This window comes from Garra rufa, chromosome 23, assembly GCF_049309525.1.
Source record: "Garra rufa chromosome 23, GarRuf1.0, whole genome shotgun sequence".
Lineage (NCBI taxonomy): Eukaryota > Metazoa > Chordata > Actinopteri > Cypriniformes > Cyprinidae > Garra > Garra rufa.
In genome coordinates this window covers 9,729,382-9,745,682 of record NC_133383.1, presented here as the reverse complement: position 1 = coordinate 9,745,682, position 16,301 = coordinate 9,729,382, and the positions used below count along the sequence as shown (strand labels likewise).

Here is a 16,301-nt window from a genome sequence, read left to right as displayed (position 1 = left end):
TAACATAAGGCTGCAACATAACAGAATGTGAAAAAATGAAGGGGTATGAATACTTTCGCCAGGCACGGATATACAGATAGATAAAATCATGTACATATTTAATTCATACAAAGTTCTAAAAATGTACACTGTAAACAAAATCTGTAGAAATTACAGTATTACTGGCAGCTGGTTGCCAGTAACTTACTGTAGATTTAAATTTATGCTATTTACTGGCAACAGTTTGTTCAAAGTTAATTGAACATTAAACATTAACAAGTCTTTATCTTTACAGAATAAAACTAAAATAACAGCCTCATGCAAAGCATTCTGGGAACCAAAATCTGAAGGAAAAAACAGAAAAAGGTTGATGAAGGTTTCTGGTTCCCAGAATGCTTTGCAGTAGGTTGTTATTTTATAGTTTTATTCTGTAAAGACAAAGACTTGTTAATGTTTAATGTTCATTTAACTTTGAACAAACTGTTGCCAGTAAATAACATAAATTAAAAATCTACAGTAAGTTACTGGCAACCAGCTGCAGAACTACAGCAAATTTTTTTACAGTGATAAAAACAAACAAGTCTTTGAAACAAGTCACAACAGACAGCTATTCTGTCTCCTACATTAAATGCTGGAAGCAGTTTTCAGCATGGCCTCAAATTGTGTATATATAAGCATTCCTCCATAGCATGTTCTAACACACACAGAGTGGGGAATATTAAAGCATCTGTTCAGATGTGCTTGATAATGTCCATGGAATGGGCTCAATTGGTGACTCAAGAACTGAATCTCACAAGAACAGTTCACTTCACTGTCCCATCTTGCAGGCATATTCCTCAACCACAGGGCTTACCAGCTGGTTCCTATAGTGTGGGTTTCTGATTTTCCCACTTTAGCCCCAAAGCTCCTGAACCCACCCAGCTGAAGTGGGGTGGAATTTCCCAATGCTAGTAAACAACTGTAAGAGTCTCTGGTTTAAAAGCCCCTATCGTGACTGCCAAGTTTCCTGTGAAGATTGCGATACGACCACTGCAGTGTTGACCTAAAACCCATTTCTGAGTCACTCTGAGCCCTCAAAACTTCGACTTTGTGTTTCCCAAGAGACGCTCCACAACTATCTATGTTTATTCAAACATCCGTTTGGCTATTCTTCTCTGAATTAAATTATAGCTGTAGCACCATCTTTTTTTTCTGGGAGCTTGGAAGAGGGGCAGGATATATGGAAATGAACCTTAACAATACCAAACGAACAGGAAGGAAGCGTAGGCCGAGCGGTCCTGGGGAACATGGGGAGGGAGTTCAAGTCCAACGCTTTCTTTTTGGTTTGCAGTCCCTTGAGATTACAGCAGCCACTGCTGCAGGCATGTGCAGACCACAATGGCCCTTTCAGCTAGACAAACAATTGTCTTAACAGTCATCTCAAATACTAATTGTGAAAAATGAGCTATTTTAGACTAAAATAATACTAAATTACAATTTTGTTATTGTAATAACGGATCAAAATTAACTTAATCAGGAGAGAAAACAAAATATCGTTTCACTAAGGACAGAGACATGCACCACCAAAAACCTCAACAGTCCTTACAAAGTACAGAGAATAGTAGTAGTTTTTCAGGTTGAAATAAAAAAAATAATAATAATAAAATAAAATATTTAAAAGCTAACAGGGTGCAAAAAGTAGCATTCCGGTTTAGAAATAATAAAATAAAATATTTTGTTAAATAAATAAAATTGAATAAAAAAAAAATGCTTTTCTGTTTAAAGATAAAATTAAATATTATAAAGTAACTGGGTGGAGGTTGTGAGATCAAACATTAAAAAATATGCATCAGAAAACTTATGAAAGTTTAAAAAAGAAAGCGTGAAAAAGTAGGGCACATCTGGTTTTACTCACAAAGCTGTTTGTGCTGACATACGCATAGTCATATGGAGGGGATTAAAAGGTTTTGGATAAATACCAGGTTACTGTGTTTGTGCAATAAAGTTTCTTATAACAGAATTCATGAGGACCAATGCATAGAAGAGGGTTTCTCAAAAAATAAACAGTCCATGTCCAGGTTCTTGGTTTCCTGGCTGTAGGTCTGACGTCATGTTGAAGCAAAAAAGAGGGGACGTGCAACTCCAGGCAACTTTTGGCAGGATCAAGCCTGAGACAAGAGCCGCCCCCTCAGCTCCCCCTATCCTTTCTCATAGTCAACAGGAAAGACAGGGCCAGAGCTCTGAGAAAGCTGGGAGAGAAGAGACAGAGAGAAGAACAGCACAGGAGATCACACTAGATGTCCAACAATCTTCCCACGCAGGACAAAATGGACAAGCAAAAACTGAGGGCTGAAATCAGCCCTCGAGTGTCCAAGAGCTCTGCACAGCGCCTAAGCAGGGATCTCACCTGCTCCATCTGCTTGGACCTGTTCAAGCGGCCGGTTTCCTTGCCCTGCGACCACACTTTCTGCGAGGCCTGCATTGCGAGTTACTGGAGCAACCCTCGTGGAAAAGGACAGGGTGGATCTGGTTCCTGTCCTCAGTGCAGGAAAGTCTTTCCAGGCCAGAGCTACCGACCCAACCGCATTGTGGCCAACATCGTGGAGAGTTACTGCCAGGGGATAGAGGAAAGTGGGGGACGGCTGACCGGGTTGTCTACGGACATGGTTCCTCCGACCCCACTTTGCGGCCGACACAGAGAAGAGCTGAAGCTTTATTGTGAGGAAGATCAAGAGCTGGTGTGTCTGGTGTGCGGGATCTCTCAGGATCACCGGGCTCACACGCTGGTATGCGTGCATGATGCACAGCAGAGATATCGGGTAAGAATCAAAAACATGGTTTTTAACTTCCTCAGCTAGGCTGAAAACTCATTGTGTTTGTGTTGAACAGGCTTCTCTAACCACTTCAGCAAATGCTCTTCAAAAAGAGCTCAACACTGCCTTAGAGTGTGAAAGAGTGACCGAAGAGGAGGTGAAGAAACTGAAGGTAAGAGGAAACTAAACCTCATGCACACTCCCCACTATCTCATCTAAATTCTTGACACATTTCAAGTTTTTACTTGTAGGTTCATAAGTATAGTTCACCTAAAAATGAAAAGTCTGTGATTTGCAGTCTTTAAAAATGAAGGTTCCAAAAGAATGTTTCTGTTTTTGTTTTGGAACTTTTTGTGCACCGTTTTTTGCCCATACAATGACATCAAAACAACATTGTACTCCATTGACTTTCATGTTCTGCAGAAGCAAGACATGCAGTTTTGTTAGTTAAGGTTAGGTGTAACATTAGGGAGGGCTTCAAAGCAGCATCCATTTAATAATTTTATTAAAAGTTATAATTTAGACTCAATATGTTATTATTGCATACTGTTTTATAATTTTCTACAATAGCCTACATAGGTGCAGATATCTGCCACTGTTTGGACCAAGTAGTATAAACACAATGTAACTGCTATTATTGCAAAGAAAATACTTATTTTTTATATAGTGTAAATAGCATCTATCACTATTTGCACTTTTTTATTTTTTCAAGCATGTAGCGGTGAAACCCTATTGTAATTGTTGCAACAGTCAAGAATCAGCAATCTCCATGTAAAACTGATCGGGCAGACCAAACCTCAAGTTGTACAGGCTTGAAACTTGGAGGGATGGTAGTACTCACACCGTCTACAGCTTCACCAAGGCTCGCCCCAATTGGCTTGATTTAAAAGTATGAAATTGCTCATAACTCCTAAACTGTTCGTCGCAGACTCAAGTGCCATGTGGTTGGAATCCTTGGCTTTGTCCGTCACCCTGGCGAAATTTGGGGGTATTTTGCTTTTTTTGAAAAACCTACTTTTGCAAACTAGTTCTAGGTTTTTCACCCGATTGAAACCAAACCAGTGCAGGAAGATTCTCTGGAAAGTGAATATCAATAATTATCAAAAAAAAAAAAAAATTTAAACTTTCAACTTTCCAGTGCAAAGGGACGCCAAAACGTTCAAAGGCCGAACTTGCCCACCTTTACTTAACGGGCTGTAACTTTTGAACAGAACGCAGCTGAAGAGCTGAATTTGAGGTTACATAAAAAGGTTGTGGAGCTTGGCCACTTGGTGGTGCTATACGAGAAGAAAAACATAAAAATGGCCATTACTACGCAACCATTTGTCCTATCAACATGAAAATCAGTGTGCACGGTCTTGGTCCAAAAGCCACAAGCATCTATAAAGAAATATAAGTATCCATAGGCATAGATGAACTTTAAGCACCTATTAAACAAGGTTGACAGAGGTTGATCGGAATGAAACTCTGCGGGCCTTTTCAACTCATGGCCCTGAAGGTCAATGAGAAATGTGAAAAAAATCAGCCACTGGGGCGAGGGGGCGATATCACATTTTTCAAGGGCAGAAACAAATATACGTTGCACGGTTTTTCCACACATGCGCATAATATTCATATCATACGATAGACCTCCTCAATCCGAACAACTTTGCCTCTAGAACCACTGCTGTCAAATAAACCGTTAATGACTTTTAAAAATAATTGATTTAGGTGGTTACAGGCTTGCTAAATAATATGTAAGGTCTTTTATATGTGCTTAAATGCCTCAAAGTGCCTAAACCCTGCAAATGCTGCTTTTTTTCAGTTATTCAGTGCTTAAGACTCACCAAAATCCTTTCAGACTCCATTCTGCAAAAAAAGAGAAAATGTTTCACGATCCATTCAGTTTCAACACATTTTTTAAGTATTCTGTGTCAACCAAGTTGTAAATGCCAAATGCATGTTGAATTTAACCTCTGAGGCCAAACCATCACCTGAAATCCTCTTGTTTTTCTACCCAGGACCACACTGCAGATCTGAAGCAGAGAATCGAGGCACAGTTCAGCGAGCTTCATCAGTTCCTGTACCAGGAAGAGAAACTCCTGCAGGTCAAGCTGAAGACGGAGGAACGTCGAGAGCTGATAAGGCTGGATGAGCACAAAGCCCTGCTCAGTGTGGAGATATCACGCCTGCGCAGAGCGATGAACGACATTGAGGACAAACTCAGCGAACAGGATCCTTACACACTACTCAGGGTGAGTGCAAAGCCACACATCACACTGACAGATATTTGTAGAACCAAAGCAACGAGAAGACATTTAATTTCATTGGAGGTGGTGATTTAAGGTGAAACTACAGTGTCGGATTGTTGGCAAAGGGTGCGCAGAAAGTGAAGCTTGTGTAACCCAGTACCAGATACAGTTGGATATTTCAGTAGAGGAGGAACGCCTACTTACAGTCAGTTTCACAGAGACCTGCTGACCTCCAGTGATTTGCTCTCAGTGTAAACGACCCTTTAAAGAAAGACAGAATGTTAATTGCATTATAAAATAGATTCTTGAGATGCAATGAAATGTAATCATACAAATGATACTAAATATGTATTAATTATGTAAAAACTAGACATTTCAAATCTGAAAAGAACTTATTTATCTTAAATAATCATTTAAATAGTTAACTGCAAACTGAAAGCTCTGTGGGATATCACTTGGGTCAACACAGGATACAATGTTATGATCTCATACTTGCAATAGGAAGATAATGCCATTAATGCAGCGCAAGGGGATTTTCCAGAGTCGCAGATGAAAAAAGGAGGTGTAGCTTAATTTCAAATACTGATCTCATGCGGAAAACTTCTGTGCCTGCCTCTCGAACTGAGCCAATTTCATCAATCCCCTTTTTCCTGTCTTTTTTGCAGAGTATAAAGGGCCTGCTTCAAAGGTGAGAGACCTCTATGGATCTTTTACATTTAATATTTTCATGAGGAAGTGCTTGAATTGTTTTTGTGTCTGGGCTTTTGTTGTTTCAAGCAGGCAGCCACCGAAGTTTGAGAAGCCAGTACTGACGCCACCCAGACTGTGTGAGGGCCGCTTCGCCGGGCCCCTGCAGTACAGAGTGTGGAAGTCACTGAAGGGGAGCATCTATCCAGGTTTGAGAATGATCCTAAATGAAAAATAAAGTTACAGTGCTTTGCGAAAGTATTCATACCCCTAAAATGTTTTGTTAAACTGCTTTAAATAACTTTGTTTTCCACACCAATCTTCATTCCATACACCATAATGACAAAGCAAAAACACGTTTGTAACAACTTAGATTTTTTTTTTTTGAAATTTAAAAACTGAAATGAATACATTGCATAAGTGTTCATACCCTTATCTGGGACACTTGAAATTTAGCTCAGGAGCATTCGTATTGCTTGCAGATGCTATACTTCAAGTGGAGTTAACCTATGGGAAATTTATTTAAATAAGTATAATTTGGAAAAGCACACACGTTTTAATAAAAGGTCTAACGGCTGAAAATGCATATCAGAGCAAAAACCAAGCTCTTAGGTCAAAAGAACAGCCTGTAGAGCTCAAAGATAGACTTGTGTCAAGACACAGATCTAACAAAGAGTTAAGAAAAAAAATTCTGCTGCATTGAAATTCGCAGCATGTCTCCGTTATCCTTAATGGAAGAAGTTTGGAACAAATAAGACTCTTCCTAGAGCTGGTCTCCTGGCCAAACTGAGCAATTGATGGAGAAGGGCCTTTGCTTAGACTGGTGATCAAGAAGCTAATGGTCTCTCTAGTTGAGATCCATGATCATATATGCAGATGGGAGAAACTTACAGAAGGACAAACATCAATCATCTCCTCAGTAAAGACACATGGAAACCCACTTGGGAATTTGCAACAAAGCACCTATAGAACTCTCAGACTGTGAGAAACAATATTCTCTGGTCTGATGACCCTCAATTCGAAGCATCATATATAGAGATATAGAGCCTTTATGAAAACCCAGTCCAGAGCATTCAGAACCTCAGACTAAGCAGAAGGTTCACCTTCCAACAGGACAATGACCCTAAGCACACAGCAAGAGTGGCTTATAGACAACTGAATGTCCTTGAATGGCCCAGCCACAGCCTTTCGGGAGACACCTGAAAACGTCTGCCAACCCCCATCCAAGCTGACAGATCTTGAAAAGTGAAGAGGTGAGGAGAAGAATGGCAGATAATTGCCAATTGGCGATGTACAAAGCTTGTTGCATAATACCAAAAAGGCTGTAAAGGTGCTTCAACTAGTACCCTGTATGAATACTTATGCAATGTACTTATTTCAGTTATTTAACTGTTTATAAATTTGCAACAATCAGCTTTTTGCTTTGTCATTATGGTGTATGGAGTGTAGATTGATGTGGAAAAAAAGTAATTTAAAGCAACATAACAAAATGTGAGAAAAATTAAGGGGTATGAATACTTTCACCAGGCACTGAATTTTCACATGTTAAATCAAGCTGTGTAAATGCATAAAATTTAAATGACTAACTTTAACGAAGGAATAATCAAAAATGTTGAAAATGTACGTACCTTCAGGCCATCGAAGTTGTAGCATTACATACTTCCCTCACCAGTGGATTCTCTGCAGTGAATGGGTGCCGTCTGAATGAGAATCCAAACAGCTGATAAAAACACCACAAGTAATCCACACGACTCCAGTCTATCAATGAATGTCTTGTGAAGTGAAAGTTTGCATATTTGTAAGGATGTAAATCATTAAGACAATATTATGGATTAAGGGTGGATGAGGAGATACCCCTGACACTGTAAGCGCTTTGAGTGTCTAGAAAAGCGCTATATAAATGAATTATTATTATAGATTCATAATTTAGCCAGAAGTTGGTTTGAAGTTAGAAATGTATTAAACAATCGATTTTTTTCTTACAAACATGCAGATTTTCACTTCATAAAACATTCATTGATGGACTTGAGTCATGTAAGTTACCTGTGATGTTTTTAGCAGCTATTTAAACTGACAAATACAATTTAAACTGACTGCAGAGGATCCATTTGTGAGTGAGTGACCCAATGCTACATTCCTCAAAAACTGTTGAGTTGTTAAAGAACGTTCAGCAAAGTCTTATTTCTGGGATGTGTGAACTAACTGTTACAATGTTCCCTTTCTAGTTCCCTCAGCCATCACATTCAACTCCAAAACAGCCAACCCCTGGCTCAGTCTCACATCTTCGCTCACCTGTGTGCGCTACCAGACCTTTAACAGCGCAGTGCAGGACAACCCACAGCGATTCAACGCTGCGCTGTCTCTCTTGGGCAGTCAAGGATTCACTAAAGGCCGCCACTACTGGGAGGTGGAGGTGTACAGCAGCACAGTGTGGACCGTGGGAGTCGCTCGAGAATCCGTCACGAGAAAAGGCGTCATCAATACCATGCCTGCCAATGGCTTCTGGACGCTCTCACTATCGTATGGAGTTCAGTATATGGCTGGGACGTCTCCGCCAACATTGCTGTCTTTGGAAGAGCCACTGGCGAGGATCGGGGTGTATCTGGATTACAAAAGAGGCCTGGTGTCCTTCTACAATGCTGAGAGCATGACACACCTCTACACCTTCAAGGACACCTTCACCGAGAACCTCTTCCCTTATTTCAACCTGGGCTTCTTGGATAAAGTGCATGAAAATGAGCCTCTTAAAGTGTTCCTACCTAAAATCTAAATTTTTCTTATTTTCTTTTATAATATTATTATTGCTTTTATATATATATGTAAACACCAGGCTGGACCTGGATATTTTAAGTTAAGCTTTTTTAGAAAATTGTTTAATGGTAAAGCAATTTCCGAGACATGAAAAAGTGCATATGGCAATATCGTCTTAACATACCAGTGGGTTAGTGGAGGCACATGGAAAATGAAACCAAGTTTTCAAAAACGGTTGGAAACTATGGCTTATGACCCTTTCCCACGTTAAACCTACCAAGTTACTCCATTACCTGGCACATATCATGTAGTCTATATATTTCTGTGATATTCCATAGTTTTATAAGGGGTTAGGATTGCTAGCCCCTGCTGGTAGATGATCGTAACTACACTTTTTTTCCTCCATTGACAGCCATTAAAACGTGTCTGTGTATTTTAAGCTACATATCATCAGAAGTATTCCGGTATTACAATATATATTTATCCAGTGACTGATTATTGATTATTAGAGGATCTTTAAAGCATTAAAATAGACTTATATTTTCCTCTATCTGCTGCCTTTGACATCACAGCTCAGGTGTTTGAAGAGATTATAATTATGTTCTTGTGGCATCAGCCCATCAACAGAGTAAACATCAAAATTCAGGTTGAGGTTAATGCCATCAGTGCAAACTTACACTTACAGCAGCCTTAAACTAGGCTTTTGTGCAAAAGGAAACACAGTTCTCATTCATATCCTGTGGAAAAAAACAATAAATCTCATTAGGCTACAGTCAAAGGATGATGGGCACAAGCCTAATAATTTTATATCACTTTTGATATAAACATGTACACTCAATGAAGAAACTTATTAAAAAAAACACCAACAAAATGTTCTGCTTCATTTTTTTGTCTGGTACAGATTTAACAAAGTCTTTCCCGCCTCAAGACTTCATAAGATCCATGCAGTCACCTTGACTTACCACAAGGAGGTGCAATTGCACTCTTGACGCGCTCTTTTAGTCCACACGAAAAGACGGAGAACTACCCACGCTTTCAGCGTGTAGTATTCTAGGATCCGCAGAGTAAAAATAATCAGACCCACGCCAAAACACTTGTTTTCAAACTTTATAATTCGACACAATGACTTAGCCAAGTAAGTCATGGAGTAATTAAGGAAACGTACACCGCACGATGAGTAACGGATCAGACTGTATTTTGCCCTGTGGGGTCCCACTTGTACAACTAAAGTCTTAGCTGTATTGAAGGTTATGAATGTTGTAATTAAAAAACCTGTAATTACAGAGTGAATAACTGGTGGTGCAGGGCTTAAATAATTCATGGACGTCAGCTGCACAATTTATTTAAAGAGATTGAAACTGTTAACTTTAACAACTACAACTGGTACTGTTGAAATTTTAAAAATTATATTTCCAGCCATATGTTAAAACATAAGATAAGACGTTGGTCTTGTTTTTGTAGGTATCACTGCGCAGCACATAGTTCAACGTTGTTATTGTTTACGTGTGAGGGATCTTCCGGCGGAAGGATAGCACTTTAATGATTCTGCTGGTGGTGGATCAAATGGATCACAATTTAAAATTATGTCCTTGATATTTTATTATGTATTGTCTCATAAAATAAATAAATTACCTCGAGGCAATTGGTTTAAGGTTGTCTGCCGCCTGACACGCCGGAAGGTCCAAAACGCCTTAACTAATAGACAAGCCTGACAAAAACTAGAGACCAGAAAAAAAAAAAGCAAATCATAAAGACAAACAAGCTAAGCTAATTTAATACACAAAGGCCAATGAAAATACAACGTCATCTCAAATGTTGTTTATTAGTAGCATTAACATTTCTGTTTTACAGTTTATCGCTTCAGGTGAATCTACCAGTCTGAATAATCATGTACAAGTCTCATGTAAGAAATACTGTAGAATTAGAATTGCTTTTTACAAAAGATATAATCCTTGTAATTATCACTGAATAGTTTATACAATTCCAAACTCATGATTTGTGTATTTCATTATTTAATTTTATAATAAAACAATCATCTAAAAGTCTTTTAGCTTCTAGCCTTTGAGAAACTGAAGATATCTCTGGGAGGCAAAAGTGCATCAGGGACATGTTGAATCTAATTCATCCTTCCTCCTTGACTTGCAGTCAACAAAGCTCTTCATACTGATAATATCTGCCACTCAGATGTTCCATTTTCCATAGAGTTTTCAATGGATCCTTTGAAGTATGACAGGGCAAATTATGTTGCCATATCCCTATATCAAGCTCCAAGCTTTTCAAAAGGGTTTGGTACCACTTTGCAGTGTGAAGGGGAGGGAACAAGGGGCCCTGGGTGGCATCACTAACACGGGTGCGCAGGAGGTATCAGAGGCCCCTTATTGCTATGTTCTCTGGAGCTCTTCTGTCATCAAGAACTCACTTACTAGTGTGCAAGGTGTCCTGGAACTTGGTGCTTGTGTACCGAACATGGAAACCTTTCTTGTTGATGGTGTCATCTGAGTGAAATTTGAAGACAATGGCATCACCAGCTGAGTAGATCTCCTCTGGCGGCTATAAATGATAAAATTATCAAGACATAAAAATCATTGCACCATAAAATGTGTAGACATTTTTAAACAGAATGATTGCTTATGTTGAATCTTAAGTTTTGGTTTTACCCCAGACCCACAGTAGCGTCCCAGCCTGGGCGCTTTGACATCAGCGCCATCAAACAGCTCTACGTAATCATAGCCGCAGTCAGCTTCCTCCTCAATCTCAAAAGTGTGGAAGATGAGCTCTACCCCGTAGCCCTTTTCCGCTGAGATCACCCACTGGCAGTCTGAGGCTCCGGGATAGTTGTTGTCACCAAACTGAGCGTGGGAATACAGATCCTTGGTCTTTATCTCTGCCTTCAGACTTCCACCACACTCTGAGAACAAGAACGATTATCGTTAACCGAAATCAAACACTCATTATGGAGAACCCTTAGGACCACTAAAAAACATAGGCCTACCTGCTGAATGAGAGGCCTTAAAACCCCTTTTCTGTACAGAGTTATCCGAGAAGAACCGCAGGAACATGCTATTGCCACTGGATATGACAGGTGACGGCTTTTTGCCCCCACAAAAGCGGCCAAAACTGGTCGCTCTTCCATTTGGGCCATCGTATATCTCCAAGTGGTCATAAGCACACTCCTGATGAGCCTCCATATCAATTTCGTCAAAAGCCTATGGGGAGAATACAATTTGAGCTGGTGGAATGGTTTTAACCATTCCTTTTGTTACAAGAGTATAAAGCAGTGGTCAGCAACAGACGGCTTCTGGTCGGCGCCCGCAGCCAGATTATTTTGATAGTGGCTGGTTCTGAAATAGATCTGTCATGACAGCAACAGTTACAATTTATTTAAATCTCCTTTGAATACTACTAACTACAACAACTGGAACAACAACACCAATTATGTGCTTTTTTCCAATGTTAAAAGTGTCCAACGTGAGTTTAAATATCATTTTGTGTGACATTTATAGCCAAACTGAAAGCAACAACAGACAGTTTACCTCAGATCTTGTAAATATATTTAAGCAAACATGTTAAAACTGCGAAACCAACAAGTGTTTTCCATGACAAGTTTTGTTAAATGTTTTGTTTATTGGTCTAATTTGTTTTGGGTTTCTCTTTCTAATTATCCTTACATTGGGTTAGTCAATTAATTCTCTTGTGCTTTGTTCCCATCCTTCTAAATTATCTTGCATTGATAAGGGGTTATCACAAACTAAGACTGGTTAGTTGTGCTATCTTACAATCAATACATAGTAAATGTAAGTTAAAGGAACACTCCACTTTTTTTGGAAATAGGCTCATTCTCCAACTCCCCCCCGAGTTAATAAGTTGATTTTTACCGTTTTGAAATCCATTCAGCCGTTCTCCTGTTCTGGCGATATCACTTTTAGCATAGCTTAGCATAGATCATTGAATCCTATTAGACCAGTAGCATCGCGTTCAAAAATGACCAACGAGTTTCCATATTTGTTGTATTTAAAACTTGACTCTTCTGTAGTTATATCGTGTACTAAGACCGGTGGAAATGCAAAGCTGCGAGTTTCTAGGCTGATAAGATTAGGAACTACACTTCCATTCTGGCGTAATAGTCAAGGAAGTTTGCTGCCGTAATATGGCCGAAGCAGGAGCAGTATTATCAGAAATGAGTTCCCAGCTAGTTTATCATTTGCACATGTGCTGCGTGGTATTACTGCTCCTGCTTCGGCCATATTACGGCAGCAAACTTCATTGACTATTACGCCAGAATGGGAGTGTAGTTCCTAATCTTATCACCCTAGAAAATTGAAGCTTTGCATTCCCACCGGTCTTAGCACACGATATAACTACAGAAGAGTCAAGTTTTAAATAGGACAAATATCGAAACTCGTTGGTCATTTTTGAACACGATGCTACTGGTCTAATAGGATTCAATGATCTATGCTAAGCTATGCTAAAAGTGATATCGCCAGAACAGGAGAACGGCTGAATGGATTTCAAAACGGTAAAAATCAACATATTAACTCGGGGGAGTTGGAGAATGAGCCTATTTCCAAAAAAAGTGGAGTGTTCCTTTAAAGTGTTGTCCATGTAACCAGTTAAAGCTTGAAGTGGCGATGAGGTCTTACAATGTATAGAAAGTTACAAAAAACACTTACAAAAGACATTGTAACAGTGTGTCACAGGCAACTGGTTGGATTTTTCATCAGTTGATTTCTTCAATTTTGTTCTGGCCCGCCATCTAGTGGGCCCGATGCCACACTTACTTGCCAACCCCTGATATAAAGTATTTTTAACCTTTCATTTTATCTGGCTAAACTTTTACCAGTTTAATGCGATGGCCTGGGGTGGTGGATAGGGTCCATGTGCAGGCCTTCTTGCTGGGGTATTTATCCGGCCAGTTTGGACTTGTAATAATACCAGAAACACTGGTAATGGCCTGATCACAGCCCACTGAAAGCACAAAACCAGGACATAAATGATTGTTGGGAATGCAGAATTAGCGAATGGATGCATAATATTGCTTTATAGATTAAGACATATGTCAAACAAAAACTTAAAGGGATAGTTCACTCAAAAATTGCAACGCAACTACTATGTTTAAGGCCCAAAAAGGTAGTAAGGACATTGTTAAAATAATCCATGTAAAATTCGTGGTTCAACCGTAATGTTATGAAGCTATACGAGAATACTTTTTGTGCACAAAGAAAACAAAAACAACTTCGTTCAACAATTTCTTCTCTTCTGTGTCACTATTTTAACGATGTCCTTACTACCTTTCTGGGCCTTGAATGTGTCAGTTGCCTTGCTGTCTATGCAGGTTCAGAAAGCTCTTTAATCAGATTTCATCAAAAATATCTTAATTTGTGTTCCAAAGAGGAACAATGGTCTTACGGGTTTGGAACGTCATGAGGGCAAGTAATTCCTGACAGAATTTTTGGGTGAACTATCTCTTTAAATTAAATCTGTTCATCACATAAATCCATAACATTTGAATTAAACTGCTGGTATTCAAATGGATTCATTTTACACTGTCTTTATGACCGTTTTGAATGGACAATAGAGTCAACAGAGGGACAGACCCCTCTCAGGTTTCATTAAACATATCTTAATTTGTGACCCTGGACCACAAAACCAGTCTTAAGTAGCATGTGTATATATATTGTATGGGTCAAAAAAATGTCAAAAATCATTAGAATATTAAGTAAAGATCATGTTCCATGAAGATATTTTGTACATTTCCTACCATAAATGCATAAATAGTTTTTCTGGGTTTGGAACAACATACGGGTGAGTAAATTATGACATTTACATTTATGGGTAAACTATTCCTTTAAGAGGTAATCATGACTTTAGGTTTAAAGTGTTTACAAAAAGCAAAAGGAAATGTTTTCAGGGCTGCCTTAGAGCAATAACTAAACTGCACTTTGCAAAAAATAAAAATCACTGCTGTTTCAGTAGCTATATGACTTTGGCTTTGAAGCATTTAAATGAATGCCTTCACAAGTTCAGGATTCTCCAATGCACTCCGTTGTATTTTAGATGTATCAAATAATTGTGTCCCTGCCTTTCTAATCAGTGTATCACACAATACAAATACTTTACAATCCAAGAATTATTAGTAAAGTGATGTCAAGCCAGACCTTCTTTGCAGTCATGTTTATTGCTGTGCAACACAAAGCCGCTGCGACACTGACAGCTGTAGCTCCCATAAGTGTTCACACACTCATGCTGGCAACCTCCATTCTCCCTTGAACACTCATCCATGTCTGTCAGAGAAAAAACAGGAAGTACGCTATTATGTAGTCTGTTGATTGACATAAGACGCATATATAACAGTGAAACAAAGAGTCTCCAACATTCATGGCAACTTGACAGATCCTCACAGACTTTTATTGTAAGTGCATTACTGTAAATGTGATTTTTGGGCGTAGCTCTTAGCTGAAGGACAGGCTGACATAACTTTCAGAAGTTACTTGAACTGAAACTGTCAGAAAAGGCTGCAAGTTGCAAATGATAACCACTGGTCATTGTCATGCTCACCAGAAAAGAACTGAGCTTTGAAGCCTCTCTTAGATACGGTGTTGTCCGATTTGAACTCAACGCGCATACTATTGAGCTGGGACGTGATCGCCTCTGGTTTCTCTGTGCCACAGAATTTTCCATGAACCTTTGCGTCGGTGGACAAGCCACTGTGTACCTCAACGTAATCATATTTACAAACCTGTGAACAGACGGAAAATAACAAATTAACATTAAGGTGAAAAGATTTCATTTTGACAGCAACATATCAACTTACGTCGTTCCCCTCTATCTCAAAAGCATCGAAAAGCAGAGTGATGCGGTACTGCACCGGGGCAATGAGCTGCCACACGCAGTTCTTGTTGGGTGGGTATTCCTGCGGCCATCCTGGACTTGTGAAGGTGCCATTAAGTTTGGAGATGAATCCACCACAGGCAGCTGCTGGGATCAGATGGAGAAGCCATTATTATGTTTGCTTGATCGCCAAGCATGACAGAAATGTTCAAGCATTCAGCAATTAAATTATTAATCTTTGCTATTGCAATAAAAATAAAAAAAAGCTGGGTAAATCTAAAGAAAAGTGAACGCAAGCTTTAAAGAACTTATTCATAAACATTTAATGGCTTTAAGTCCACGAAATCCAAAAAGTGGTTCTTAAACATAAAGATAAAGCTGAAAGCTCGCTCAGTTTAATAAATGCATAAGCAGTGCTGAATGAGGATGCCTTTTAGAGCTCCATATTTCCAGAACAAGTGAAGTGTCTTTGTTGCTGTTTTTGCCAAGAAAAGCAATCTCAGCAGAGAGTTCCCAACATAGAAGAGAGATCTTTTTCTTCTGATTGCTGTGTGCTGGTTTTCTTGTGATTTAGTGAAGCACTATCATCAGTCCTCCTATGATTACTGTACATGCACCAGAAAAAAAAAAATTGTCCATTTTGGACGAGGCTTATCCATCATATGGAACAATACGCAACATCTGTTATGTTATTTTAAGGAAACATAACAGAACAGAAAACTAAATTCTGTTCATTTATTTTAAGAAAATATTTTCGTTTAATCACTAATTGATAAACAAATTTCATTTAGTTTTACTAAAAAAAAAATCTAGACATATTACAAAAAAAATATATTAAAATATATATATTAAAATTAAAATGGAAAAAAGTAAATGCAAATTTAAAATATTAAATACAGCTGCAAGCAGCAATTACCGGTGTTCAACACTTGAGGCATTTAAGCATATATGGAAAAAGACATTACATATTATTTAGCAGGCTGTGCCCACCTGAATCAATGACTAAAATGCATTATTGGCAAATCCAGGTAAT

The 16,301-nt window shown here is 38.9% G+C and overlaps 2 protein-coding genes across 4 annotated transcripts in view; one reads left to right on the top strand and one right to left on the bottom strand.

The window, feature by feature from the left end:
- The first annotated feature begins 2,208 nt into the window (after window positions 1-2,208).
- Window positions 2,209-9,311, top strand: trim69 (tripartite motif containing 69). 2 transcript variants are annotated; one of them, XM_073829845.1, is made up of 6 exons: window positions 2,209-2,777; window positions 2,848-2,943; window positions 4,772-5,005; window positions 5,668-5,690; window positions 5,783-5,898; window positions 7,915-9,311. In XM_073829845.1, exons 1-6 carry the CDS (start codon window positions 2,256-2,258, stop codon window positions 8,457-8,459), a joined length of 1,536 nt encoding a protein of 511 aa, XP_073685946.1. In that variant the 5' UTR covers window positions 2,209-2,255; the 3' UTR covers window positions 8,460-9,311. The 2 variants fall into 2 exon arrangements, with proteins under 2 accessions (XP_073685946.1, XP_073685945.1); XM_073829844.1 differs by having other exon boundaries at window positions 5,780-5,898.
- A 932-nt stretch (window positions 9,312-10,243) lies between these two features.
- The window catches only part of bmp1b (bone morphogenetic protein 1b), a 34,567-nt gene continuing 28,509 nt past the window's right edge, over window positions 10,244-16,301 (bottom strand). The window contains exons 14-20 of one of the 2 annotated variants that reach the window (XM_073829357.1): window positions 15,252-15,415; window positions 14,996-15,176; window positions 14,596-14,721; window positions 13,278-13,405; window positions 11,433-11,646; window positions 11,098-11,348; window positions 10,244-10,990 (exon numbers count right to left, since the gene is read on the bottom strand). In XM_073829357.1, coding sequence (XP_073685458.1) covers window positions 10,856-10,990; window positions 11,098-11,348; window positions 11,433-11,646; window positions 13,278-13,405; window positions 14,596-14,721; window positions 14,996-15,176; window positions 15,252-15,415 — 1,199 coding nt within the window. In that variant the 3' untranslated portion in view covers window positions 10,244-10,855. The remainder of the gene's footprint in view (window positions 10,991-11,097; window positions 11,349-11,432; window positions 11,647-13,277; window positions 13,406-14,595; window positions 14,722-14,995; window positions 15,177-15,251; window positions 15,416-16,301) is intronic. The other variant, XM_073829358.1, reaches the window with a different exon arrangement.

Coding starts and splice junctions, on each gene's coding strand:
- trim69 (XM_073829844.1), top strand. CDS start 2,256: ATGTCCAACAATCTTCCCACGCAGGACAAAATGGACAAGCAAAAACTG. Junction 2,778..2,847: donor ATGCACAGCAGAGATATCGG/GTAAGAATCAAA, acceptor TGTGTTGAACAG/GCTTCTCTAACCACTTCAGC. Junction 2,944..4,771: donor AGGAGGTGAAGAAACTGAAG/GTAAGAGGAAAC, acceptor TTTTCTACCCAG/GACCACACTGCAGATCTGAA.